At 38.6% G+C, this 13939-nt stretch overlaps 1 protein-coding gene across 7 annotated transcripts in view; it reads right to left on the bottom strand.

Annotated features, from left to right (window-relative positions):
- Positions 1-6691: 6691 nt before the first annotated feature.
- nrxn2a (neurexin 2a) overlaps positions 6692-13939 on the bottom strand; it is a 416827-nt gene continuing 409579 nt past the window's right edge. For 4 of the 7 annotated variants that reach the window (XM_066645189.1, XM_066645188.1, XM_066645187.1 and 1 more), the window contains 2 exons: positions 12197-12275; positions 6692-9811 (listed from right to left, as the gene is read on the bottom strand). In XM_066645189.1, coding sequence (XP_066501286.1) covers positions 9009-9811; positions 12197-12275 — 882 coding nt within the window. In that variant the 3' untranslated portion in view covers positions 6692-9008. The remainder of the gene's footprint in view (positions 9812-12196; positions 12276-13939) is intronic. The other 3 variants (XM_066645191.1, XM_066645190.1, XM_066645193.1) reach the window with 1 other exon arrangement.

Here is a 13939-nt window from a genome sequence, read left to right on the forward strand (position 1 = left end):
TTCGAAGCTCGCCTTTCAGCCTGCTAATAACTTCGTTCATTCACACAGGTAGCAAACGCCCCCCCGACAGGAAGAAGATCACCGCCAATATCATTGGTCGAAGAATGGATCCGTCACAAAAGGCAGAGCTCTGATTGGCTGTCTTAATGAATCCGCCTCCACCGCGACCTCGTTCTTGTTCTTAAGCGGCCGTTGGCCAGAGCGGCAGTCGATCATTAAGGGAAAACCCCTACCTGCCTCACCTGATGAGGCGGAAATACTGAGGATATAATGTCTCCCAATAACTGTAATGCACTATTCAGATCTTGATAACGTACAAGGAAAAATATTATGATACACCCCCATTAGCCAAAATGTTAACGTGACCTCTATGGTCCTTGTTTTTTTTTTCATTATTATTATTATTATTATTATTATTATTATTATTATTATTATTATTGTTATTGTTATTGCAATAAGCTCCACTTACATGGACAATAGTCGGTAATTCTACAATTACAGACTTGTCCATTAATTACTCAGCGTAATTTGTTGGCCCCCATTAACTCTATTATTTAATGGTCAGAACCCACATAGGGCCCTCCAAGGAGTACAGGCTGTGATTCTCAGCACTGCAGTGACACCTACATTTCTGTATGTTGTGCTGGTACGAGTGGATCAGACACAGCAATGCTGTTGGATTTTTTAAACACTGTGTCCAGTCATTGTCCTAGTCCATGGGTCGGCAACCCGCGGCTCTTTGATCCCTCTGATGCTGCTCAGCTGTTGAAAATAATTAATGAGTATTTAATTAAAATGTATTTTATTTTGGTTCGTTCATTTTCAAAATGTAATTCTATGAAGATTATGGCGATCTTGTAACATCTAAAATATTTTAAAATTTAATATTTAAAATATTTTTGTCGCTCTTAATATACGTCACAACTTCCAATGTGCGACACCCGCCAGTGTGCGGTTTCTTGAACTTTTTGACAGCTCACTGTACGGCGCCAGTAAAAAATAATGACGGCACGCAAAGAGAGGACAGCATTTTTGTTTGCTGTCAGTGGATAATTTAAGTTCGGCCTTTTTTTCCATTACTACAACGACCTCAAATAGACATTGAGTATTTTACTTAACCTTCAACCCGACGTCTTTTTTTTCGGAGTTAAAAATGTTTTTTTTTCATTACTACGAGGACTCAAATAGACATTGAGTATTTTACTTAACCGTCAACCCAACATCTTTTTTTCGGAGTTAAAAATGTTTTGTTGCATGCAGAAATGTTATTTCATTTTCTCTGCAGTCGTTCATTGATTTCATAAATGTAACACAGTATAGTTTGTTTATACATAGCACAAAGGCAAAAAAAAACTGTTATGCGCAGTGTTATTTCATTTAGAGTTTCAAAAGGGTTTTGTGGCTCCCAGTGTTTTCTTTACAGTGTGAAATGGGTCCAAATGGCTCTTTGAGTGGTAAAGGTTGTCCTAGTCACACTGATTTGGTCCAGTTTTCTGTCGAAAAATCATACTAAACTCCCCCAAACTTACATATTGCAGTTTCTGCAGTGCAGAGAGTAGCAATGACAGAAGCTCTGTTCTCCCTATTAGAGAAATTAAAACCATATTAAGTGAGGCAACAGTGGCTGGAAGAACAAGAGGAAGAAACATTCTGAGAGGAACTAAGCCCAAAGTACTAAGACTCAAAAGAGGAACATATCCTTTCCTGAGCTGCCTGGATAGTGCCATTAAAATACAAAAGCTGTGGCAGTATATGATTATACAGAAAAACATAGATTATAAAGAAGAAAAATTGATGTGTTCTGTTTCCCTAATAGGCATGTAGTGCACACACAAAAAAGGACAGGGTACTATAAATCAGGAGTAGGAAGCCATTTGAGATTCAGCCTAAAATATGGTCCATTATAAAGCTGCAATCTAACAGAAGAAAAGAAAAACATATATGTTTTGTTTACTGTGGTTTTGCAACTAATAAATAAAAAAATATATAAAAAGTAAATAAAAACTATTATTCATCTTGTGTAATTGCTTCATCAAATTAAGTGTCACAGTGGATCAAGAGGACAGCCACCACAGTGGGGCCCACATGCGTTAAACTGGGGCTAGCTTGGTTCAAGACCCTGAATGTGTTTCTAAGTGTGCTGTTAGTTGGACTCGGGTCGGCTGATTATATCGGCTGACTATATATTTCATATGTAGATGAAAGTGGGCACACCAGTAAAACTCTTTATGTGGGACCCACTTAGGCTCACAGTGGGTTGTATAAAGCCCTATGTTTAAGCCCACCTGATTCCATCACTGACACTGAGGTCATCCATATGTAGAGCCAAATTTTTGTAGGTTATTTTATTTCTCAGATGTGGGGATGTCGATGGTTATTATACCCTTCAGTTTTAACTCCGTTGATGGACACCAGATGGCAGTCTTGTCATTCTATTATAATATTTTGAGGCCAGTCTTGCTGTGTTCAGGTGGTAATCACTGAATATCTCCTTTGATGCAAAGCTTGTCTGTCAATTCCTATCAATTCTATTTTTCATTTTGTAGCTTATGCTTTTGTTTTGTTTGCTCTCTCTGCTCTTTTCCCCATGGTCCTTGTTAAAACATGTTGCTCTTGAACAAGGTGGGTGGGGGATGAGGAGTGTAGGTGGATGTTGAAATAGACTTTTGATGTAAGTCAGTCTGTATACCTGATGACCTGCACACAGTTAGCACAGTAGGTGAAACCAAGAAAAAACACTAGCCAAACTACTTCCTGGACAAGTCCCCAATCAAGCCTTACACACTCTCCTTCCTTCACTTAAAAAGAAGGCTGCAGACATGAACCACGCCCTTAATTAATATTAATAGTTAAATGTCTTTTCTGATGTCATTGGTGAACTGACCTATCCATGTTATGCCTCCTCAATGTTGGAATAGGGAGTAAATTGCCTAATAAGAAATTTTGGCAATTGAACATTGGACAGATAAAGTTCTTCACATGTAAACAAGGGCACACAGTGTTTTTCCATTGCATGGTACCTGCTTGACTCGGCTTGGCACTACTCTGCTTTTTTGCTTTTCCATTAGTGAAATTTAGTACCTGGTATCTGGAACTGGGTTCTTAGTCCTTGCTAGCTTGTGGTCCCAAGCAAGCAGAATATCTAAACCATGACGTGTAAACCTTGTACAGCGCTGATTGGCCAGAGAGACTTGTCAGTCACAATAAAATGCAGGCATGCAGCGCAAACTGCACATTTGTAAAATCTCTATTCTACAATAGAGATAATTTTTGTTTTTATCTGACTCACCGCTGCGGCTGTTGTGGTTTCTAAAGCCTGTGATTCTTCTTTTTTGATGTCAGAGGCTATATTTTTTTGCAGAGGGAGGTATGCTAGTGGAAAATCTAAAATGTGTCTAAATTATTTAAGCATTAATGGTACCTTTACAAATGTTAAAATAACACGTTATGAGAATATCATGAGAACTCAATGAAACGACATTTCCTGGATTATTTGCTGATTTTGGTTACTCATCAGACCATAGCACACCTTTCCAGCGTGCACCAGTTCATTTTCGGATGAGACTGAGGCAAGACTGCGCAACATTTCTTGATATTGAGGATCTATGGCTTCAAATATTCATACTTTGTTTAAATTCTTTTTTTTTGTCTTTTAAATACAGCTTAACATTGATTAATTTTGTAGAAAGTTGTATACTAAATTAGAAACAAATTTCAACAGCATTTTCACCAGTGGTTTCAGATATATGGGCTTCATTCTAGATGCTGTTATTTTTAAATGACTATATTTTATTCAACTTTATGGGTTTTCATAATACTAATATGTTCGACATTATTCTATATACACTACATATCCAAAATACTTTAGACACTTACTCGTTACCATTAATGTTAATACCAAGCAGTTTGTCCCTGTCTGGACGATTTTTACACTACATGCTGGGATATTTCTGCGAGAGTTTGGTGCCATTCAGCAATGGGAATATTATGCAGTAAGGTACTGATATTCAATGATTAGTTCTGGATCACAAAAACCACTCTAGTTCAAAACAAAGGTATTTGAGGTGCTTTTGCACTCCGTCCAAAGAATCCATTACATGGTTAAAACCCCAATATAGTAGGTGAATTTAATAATCATAAGGGTTAAGAAAAATGTTTGGACACAGTGCACCTGTCTCTTCCATACACCCCTAGTTTCTTCAAATCAGTTTTACAGATTTTATCCTGTTTGTGTCTAATTATACTGTGTTTCATTGTGTCCTGTGTGAAGTTGAGTATAGAACAAACTCATGTCACAAAACCAGAGTCAGAGTGAACTGAGATTGAAAATTAAAGGCTTTATTCTGTGATCCAGTGTGTACATTTATTTCTGATCAAAGCTGATCTGTGGGACTATACCTGGTCAAACAGCTGCCATAGAGTTCATGTCTATAGTTTGTGTAGTGAGATTGCGTTAGTGATATTATTATTTTTCCTGTGGAACAACAGTGTGGGTGCGACGAGTGTCGCTTTCCTTTCATTTCACACAAGTTCATAGAAGCAAGTGAACAAAGGCTTGTCCTTAGATCTGAGCTGTGTGTGAGGAGGGAGGAATTCAGACTGTGCTTTATATCACCACTATGCGGCTACTTCTCGGCCACGAATCCACATCTCTACCATAAAAACAGATGATGAAACTGAGATGCAATAAAAGTGCTTGACTCCACAGTTTGAAAACTTGCATACTGAACAAGATGTGTCGAAGGTGGCAGCAATTCAATAAGCCATACATAATCTTTAAAATGACGAATGGCTTAAAAGCATTAGGAAGGTCTCACAAAGTTGGTCAAAATAAGCATCTAAAGACATCATGTATAAATATTAGTATCAAGAACATAACCTATGATTTGATGGCATTACATGATTCTGCAGCTGCTTCGAGATGAAGAGGTTGATGAAGAGGTTAATGAAGCTGAATTGGTGGCATTTGATAGAACGTGCAAAAATGTTTTAGGAAATTAGAGATCACAAAACTACCATGATTTTGTAAAAGCTTGATATAAATCTCTGAGGTGCGATATGGGTCTAAAAATCCACTTTTTGGGCTCACACTTACACTTTCTTCCTGGAAAATCTCAGGGGTAGTCCGTGATGAGCTTGGCCTGAGATTTCATCAGGAAATTTTGGACATGGAAAGGTGATAAAGTGAAACCCCTCTTCGTTGGCAGACTATTGCTGGACTTTAAGACGGAATGTGCCTGAGGCCAGACAGAGGTGAAAATCAAACACTTACACATTATAAACATTTTAGAACCAGGTACATGTATATTTTCGTGCTAAAAGCTTTATGTAGGCATACATCATATGCACCTATTGTAAAATTTAAATGCTCTGTCATGTAAAAAAGTGCATTTTTGATTGAGAAATGATAAAGAAAAGTATGGAATTCAGTGTAAAAAAGTCACTATAATGTTCACCCATTTTAGATTGTGGGACATAAAATGTCTTCCTAAAGCTGTCCTTATTCTCTCGGGATTTCAGAGACCTCGCTAGTGGAAGAATGCACTATGCAGAAGCACTATGCAGTTGTAACATAGTTTGTGATGTTGACCCTATCATATAGTGGATGAATCAGATGATTGGATGCGTTTTGGAAGAGTTTTCAAAAATGAAACCTGTTTAAGAATGACTTTTGGTGATAGAAAGGCCCTGCCTGCTATGGTCATACTTCACTAAATCTTTATACTCTCAAATTCTCATATTCTTATATTCCCAGACCAACAAGCCAGGTGTTCTATTTGAGCACTGCATGTAATAATGATGACATGGTCTGAAAAACTCCAAAATCTGATTCTTATGATTTGAATCTGAATATGATGATTTTGAACTCTATTTCAGGCTTTACAGGGGGACTCCTTTTCTTATCATTTAAACCAGAACATCTCACAGTGCAGCTTTAATGAAGTTGAGGTTTATTTGGGGCACATTTCAGAAAGCACTCTAGCCTGAAACACTCCTTATGACTTCAAAAGAGGGCATGACAAAACTGTAGTGTGTTAAATAGGCAATGATTTAATTACATGCTGCTTGGTTTCAGTAAAAACGGGAAGTACGGACTGGGGAGTGAATGTATATTTTGACTTTAATAAGGTTTTCATACCATTTCAAACTCTGATTTAGGTGAAGAAAATAACAGTTTTATTTGGTTACTAAGGAAAAGGAAATAGTAGTTGTTCACTGATCTGCAGGAAAAACACATGGTGGAATCTGATAGGAAAGGCCTATTGTTTTCTGTAAGGGTCAGGGCAACCCTGGATGTCATTACAAGCTCTGTATTTAAACAGGTGACAGGCAACCAAAAGGCTGTGATATCAAACCAAATGTCTGTGTTTTAATAAACCGCTATAATCTGCTTTGATTTTGCTCCATTCTCACAATGAAAAGCCAGTTGCCCTTTTAATGATATATAAACGTTTTATAATGAATGAACCAAAAGAACTGGTTCAGAATTACTCAAAAATAAAAACCATGAATGTATCTAGAGAACACTTAAAATAGAACATTTTGATTTAAAATTTTCTTGAATCTTAAAGAGGAAACTAGAATAATGGGTTAATTTCAAAAGATTTGGATTGTGAACTACACATAAACCACAATGAAATGAGAGACCACACCAATGAGAAATTTAAGAAGTATATAACCAAGTGTATTTTTTCCTCTGTCAATGTACACATATTTAAATTCATCTCACAGGAACACTTTACAATAACATTAAGTAAGAACGGGAATATACTCTGACCGGCCTATTTAAATGGCAACCATACTGAGGGATTAAAAAACAAACCAAAAAAACCATACTGGAAACTAAAAATAGTTGACGTATGGTTAAATTTTACTGCTGATGAAACTGAAGGAAAATCAAATAAAAGTCATATGAGTTCACATTTGAAAATCACCTCATGGGACTGGAATTATCATTGTTGTGAAGACCACTTTTTATTTGGAGAGTAAGGACTTAACAAACCTTTCTCTGATAACAAGGACTTTCATTTCAGCAAAATAATATTGATAAACATCTAGACCAGTCTTCACCATTTCACCTCCTGAAGATCCCCATCCTACAGGGTTTAAATCCAGGGGTTTTGTGCTGGAGCTGGATGGGGCTGGTTGATAGATGTCCAGGAGGTGAGCTGGTGAACACAGATCTGGATATTACACTGTTGTTTTTTTATTTTTTTTTTATTTTTTGTATCCTCTTCATATATAAAAATGTGGACTCAAGTTCACGTCGCTCTATACAGAAATGCTTTTCTTGAGGAGTTTGTGTTTGCTGTTATGCTTCTTTTTTTCCATTCCATTCAAGGTGGAGGGAAGAGGAGAGCCAGCATCTTAATGTGGAGTTGGACACGTTCCCTTTCTCTCAGCCAAGATGCCAGCAAAGTTCTCCAAAAAACAACTTCCCTCCAAGCTCCTGTTTATCTGCACTTTCTCCCATCTCATTCAGTGGGCGTTGGACTGTAGTTCACACTGTGGAGGATATAGGGGCACTGAAAGTTCCCAAAGAGTCTAAAGTATGTCTTTCTGAAGCCAGAGGACAAACAGGGACAAACTCTCTCTCTCTCTCTCTCTCACACACACACACACACACACACACACACACACACGCATACACACAGATCTGTATCCTGATGTACTGTCAGCAACGTCCACAGACTCTTCTATTTACATAAATACAGTGTCTTTTATTGATGCAAATAGCTCCAGCTTTTCTTAGGTTTCTTCACTCAACAATTTTTTTTTCCTTCCATGATGAGTCGCCGCTCTGATTCCTTCCAGGAATGAGGCCAGAGTTGTCCAGGACGATGAAAATCAACTTTGTGATTTCATATCAAACAACTCCCTAATCCAAAAGTTTGAACGTGAATACATCATGCATGGAACACCAATATAAGCCTAATAGATAACGAACATGGTAGCACCATGGAGAGTGAGAGAGAGAGAGAATGGATGACATTCAAATGTCTTCTGCACTGCCCTCACAAGGTGTAGCCTTCAATTACATAATGAGTTTCTTATGATTGCATGTAGATCTACTGGCTATGAGTGAAGTTAAAATGCATAACAAGTGAGATGGATCATATATGAGATTGTTTCCCCAAAGAAAACATGCGCTCATCTAAATTTTTTCTAAACCCGGCCAAAAATTATACCCACCGCATACATATTCCTAATGCCCCACAAATTAGTAAACGTGGTCAAGGAAACATTGATTATAAATACTGTTGGCCTACTTTTCTTACCAACCATATAATTAATTCTTAAAAAAACAAACAAAAAAAACCCTGATTCAATTATCTCCATTTTCAAGTGATTACACAGGAACACTTGTTTGCTCAATATTTCCCACAGTTACTTACTGTTCAATGTGAATTACGCTATCAAAGGCAATTACATTCTTCACATCTTTCAAATTTCTGGATTCACTTGATTTCACTTTAAAAATAGCTAAAGGGTTTGGAACAGGGGACGAGTGTATATCTCCAAGTAGCAGACACTGGAGACTACAGCTGGTGAGAAAGAGTGAGGTGGGGGTTACTCTCTCCCTTTTTTCCATGGTGATTCATTAACCTCTAGGGAAGCCTGGGCTCGGGAAACAGAAATTTTAATTGCAAAAAGAATTAATAGCATTTCATCATCTAGCATGTAATGGAAGATTTCCTTGAGATGCAAACAGGGATTAAATGAGGTGAAAAATAGCTTTACAAGACACTCAAGTTACAGGCATCCATCTCTTTTATCACAATTTCCCTTTACTTCTCCCTTCCTCTCTCCATCTTCTTCACTCGTGACATAAAGGGAAGAAAAAGTTTTTTTTTTAAATTCAACAAAGGGACATGGCTTAAACATTTTGAGGATGAGAAGGAGGGTGGTGATTTAGCAAATCCACAGCCCACTAGCTTCTCTCTGTTTCTCTCTCTCTCTGTTTCTCTCTCTCTCTCTCTCTCTCTCTCTCTCTCTCTCTCCCACTTTCAGACGTAATACTCCTTGTCTTTGTTCTTCTTTCCCTTGGTGGTGGTCTTGGACACTGCGGTGGGGTTGCCAGGGCTTTTCTCCTTGACGACTGCGCCGTTACTCTCGGAACCAGAGCCGCGGCCCTGGTCCACCTGGTATGAGCCTTCGTCACGGTTGCGGTACTTGTACATGGCGTAGAGGAGGATGAGGATGCAGAGGGCAGCTGCTGCCACGATCCCCACCACCATGCCGGTGGTGCTGCTGGACTCGCGGATGACTTCCACAGCACCCGGCAGGACCTTGTCCCCCGGAGCCGTGGGGTGAGCTGTGGGCACATGGGGGAAATCGGGCGGGTAGGTTAGTCCTGGGGTGAGGCGGGAAGAGGGGGCGGGGGGCAGTAGCACCTGGTCGCGGGTGTTCATTTTACCTGCGGGTATGTGGAGCTGATCAGGGTGGGTGGTGGGGGCAGGAGGGGCAGGGGGCCGATGACCTCCGGGGCTGTGGGCCCCACTCTTGCCCCCCACGGCCGGCGGAGGAGGCAGGACTGTCCTGTCAGTGACCATCGGGGAGTTTGTATTGAAGTCCTCGTCATCCGACTCGGTCATTTCCCCCGAGCCGAAGGCGGATACCTCCAGAGGGTCACCGCAGTCCTCCTGGTCAGGGGGGCAGGGAGGCCGTGGCTCAGACAGGGTCAGGGATTCTTTGGTGGTCTGGAGGGGGCTCAGGTAGGTCGGGGGAGGGGGGATGGCGGGGTAATGCGTGGCCGCGGACTGGGGGTCTTGGGTGTCCACTGTAATTATGGGCAACACTAATTCACCTCCTGTAATTATAGAAAAAAAAAACAAAAAAAACAAAAACAGAAGGTAAGAGGAGCAAGAATTAGTGCAGAAAAAAACACAAGCTGTACTTATTAATATCACTAAAAACCCTCATTTATCAACACCACAAGGGCTATGTTTACAAAACAACACATTATCTATTAGTGCTCTATAATGGTAACTTAACCTACATGCTGCACAAAAGTAGTGATATTCCAAAAATAAATATTGAACCAAATATAATTTTTAGCATACGCTCTGCAGGTGGCTAATGTAGACTAATATCAGCTGCATGTATAAACTGCTTGGATAAACACTAAGCTTGTTCTTGGTTCTTCTTTGGTAAAACAAAATAGCAAACCATGGAGTTTGGGTCACTTACATCAACAAATAGGCCGCATGATTTTTGCATGGAAAAAAAAGCAAATTACAAAAAGAAAGCTGTGTAAGATGGTCCCTTAAAAACACAATGTTTCTCCCCTTTCTATTTTATTTATGTGCACATTTAAGCTAGTTCTACTATTCTAATTTGATCATATTATTAAGAATATGTTTTCTCTCTGCTTTACTGACATTGCCCATACATAATGACATAATAATAATTATTATTTCCTTTTCTCTTCAATTTAAAGCAATAATTAATAGATCATTAGGACTGAAGTTGTTATGAAAAGTGCTAAGCTTGCATCTTACCACTACTAATTAGTTTCATTCAAAAGATTTCAAAGATGAGATTTCATTCAAATGTATCAAAATTAAATTGTGACAAATTGTGCAGCTTTGTCCTCAGATAATGGCTGATTAAGATACTGAACCAGGCCAAATTTCCACAGTGAAGCACTAACACGTGCTAATAAATCTGCAGGAAAGCACGAGATATCAAATTTCTGAACATAATAAGTGCCTCCATTGGAATCTAATCATTGAGGAGAATGACCACTTAGGAATGTAAATTGGCCAGAGAAGTGGGGAATTTGGTTTAGGTGATGAGGCTCTAAGCTTTGACTGCTCCACACATACACTATGTTCCTTTCATTTCAGAGCTAGACTCACTTCATGACTGACTGAGCTCCATGCTGGAATAACTCCAGCTAAGAGCTCACTGTCATCACTGCTTTAACCACTAAGTTAATACAGAGGAATAGCAGAGAAATGATGGTATTAAATTATGCAAAAATGGCACAATCCTTCTTTATTGAACTTAAAGACTCTCTGCCACTGATTTGTCCTCATATTTATGAAAGAAAAATGTCAGCAAACGGTGTTTCATTATGAAAGTGTGAAAAGACATATGGAAATGTGCAGTTTTTTTTAGCTAAGGTGGGAGCATATGTTTCCCATTGGACTGGATAGCTGTCTGATATTTGATGGTGTCACACTGACTGTAAGTACCTGCGCTGTCTCTGTTGCGGCAATTTTTTTTGTCAGCCATTACAATTAGTGTCTGTTTTTTTCAGTTGATGGACAAGTTTAGATGAGAACAGCTTGCACTGACACAGCAAAAAAGTGAAACTGTCCCAAGTGGACTTACAAAGCAAAATGGGCAAAGACACTCATGAGAAAAGGCCTGCGGTTTATTTAAGACTCTAAATATTTGAACGTCTTTATCACACAGGATGGCCCACAGTAAGATAACTCTATCAAGTAGATGGAAATAATTCTATTACAGTTATTTTCTGTCCTGTCTCTAATTAGGCATTCAAACTATAGTGATTTCTGGGGAGATTTATATTCATATTGTATTATCTTGTTCTTAATTCTGGTCATTGCCAAATTCACTAGACAGCTCTTTCACAATCACACAACTCCACTAAGCTTGAAGGGTGAAGACCAGCACGAGTTCCTCCTAAATATGTAAAATATGTCTTTTCAAACTTCTGCCAATAAAATATCTTTGCACTGCTCCTCACGCTTGGACTAGAACACCAAATGCTCAGTGCTGTTATATGAGCTAAGAGATGCCCATGCTGGCTGGCCTCATTCTGAGTGATGGGGAGAGGGAGGGATATCCTATCTAACCAGAGAGATTGAGGCAAATAAGGGTCTTTCTGGACTCCAGGGCATGGCTTTAGGGCCATCACCAGGGATCAAACTTGATATCTCCCAGTGATAGGACCACTAGTCAGACAGTGGCATCATTTGAGAGCCCTGAAACTCTGGTGTTGAACAATTTAATTCTTAATAAAATGCACAACAGGAAAGTCCTGCCTGACTTTTCTTATTCCTAAGCTATATTCCACATGCCTTCTTATGGCCAGACATTTTGAATATAAAGTATAAAAAGTATACAGAGTTTATAGTTTGCAGGGATGTGGCTGAAGTCTGAAATGAGATTTCTCTAAAGGTCAGTATAACATTGCTGCTCGCCTTGGCCTATGCCCACTCACCAGTGCCAGGCTCACACTCCTCCAGATCCTCATCATCACTGGGGCACTCTGCTGATGCCACCAACAGGTCATCTGAGTTCTGCACAAGTACAGCATACAGGGAGATACATTTATTATTACCATAAATATCTGTACATATGCATAGGTTCTTGGATAAATTGAATTCTTTTGCAATAACAGATGCCATATTTCAAGGAGCATTTAATCCAAGCATGTGTATTGATATATAATGGTCAACCATGGTCTTAAAGTCATGTGCTAACTAGTAGCAATATTAGCAATGGTTAGCTACAATAAGCTAATGTTAAAATCACCTATGATATTTGTGAGTTTTTTTATGTACCAAAAACAGCAAATAATAATTCATTTTTACATGATCACTTTCCAACATCTCAATCTGTACTTTTCTGGATTAGAAAAGTATTTAGGCTGAAGAACTCTTTAGAATTTCAACATGAATGAATGGAATACCCTAAATGTATTTTTCTGTGAGATCAAAAAAACTAAAAATGAAAAACAGGCTGTGTTTGTAGTGTCGTTAATATATGAACTGTAAAGATTAGGGAGTGCATGGGTTTGGTCTGAATCAGTGTCCCCATAGTACATTTTTCTCTTTTTCATGATAGAAACCCTTTAATTCTAAATTAAATGATGTGAATATTATCTTCTATATCCATTTTTTCCCCAAATTTAATTACTGAATATTTTGTGTTGACCCAAGGACAAGATCCCAAATGGTAATTTAAATTACCATGTAATATTCCTTCATATATGGAGAGCAAATTACATATGTATAGAATACAGAGTAAGCTGGAATGTCTCTGTTGGTTCCCGGTCTGGGGCCAAGGTTGAATTAACATTCTGCACTTGCACCTCATATTCATAAAACATGTAATTGGATCCAGGCCGTGACTGATTTTAATGCATCAGTCTGTCCTCTCCTATCAGGAGGTCATAACCATTTCACTATTCACTTGGACAAGCATACCTCTGTTTGTTGGGTCATCATCTACAGCATCTAACTAGCAAGGCGTGGAGCATGAGAGGATTTTTATCAATGGTGACATTTATATTGCTATTTCAGTCCCGCCAATAATTCTACAAGTAAATTCATAACCAAAAAATAAACTCAAATTCCTGAGTGGAGTATGACCTTTCAAATTACATTATGAATAAACACAAATGGTAGATCTTCTCTCACACATCTCTGCAGAAGATTGCATGACCTTCTTGAGAACGAGACATTCAACAACACCCTCTAAGGGCCTTAACATGACATCTGCACACTCATGCATCTTTGTCATTCATCAAGAGAGTAGCTGCTTCTTGATGAAAACATGAAAATAATCATGTCAAATGGCAGATTTTCTAAGTGAAATAGGGCTCTGTCTGCAGAGAAGAGACTCCTGCACATTTTAATACAAAACAATTGTTTTTCTTTTATTCAAAATATTGGTGAAGAAGTGTCTTGTGAAGAAGTTCAGGCAAAAATATCCATTGTTCTATTTTTTCAAATGCATAATCTGTGCAGTAAAATGCGCACAACAAAGTCACGTTTTAATTATGCTGTCTGAAGGAAGGTGATAACTTATTTCCACATAAAACATTAAATATGGAAACATTTTGCACATGACTGTATATTCTTGAACCTGCAAACGAGCACTTAAACTATGACTGACGGCCATACATTTACGGAATTATCTTGCAGACACTGCTAAGCAGCCCCTGCAAATAAAAGGATCA

This window comes from Hoplias malabaricus, chromosome 15 (genome assembly GCF_029633855.1).
Source record: "Hoplias malabaricus isolate fHopMal1 chromosome 15, fHopMal1.hap1, whole genome shotgun sequence".
Lineage (NCBI taxonomy): Eukaryota > Metazoa > Chordata > Actinopteri > Characiformes > Erythrinidae > Hoplias > Hoplias malabaricus.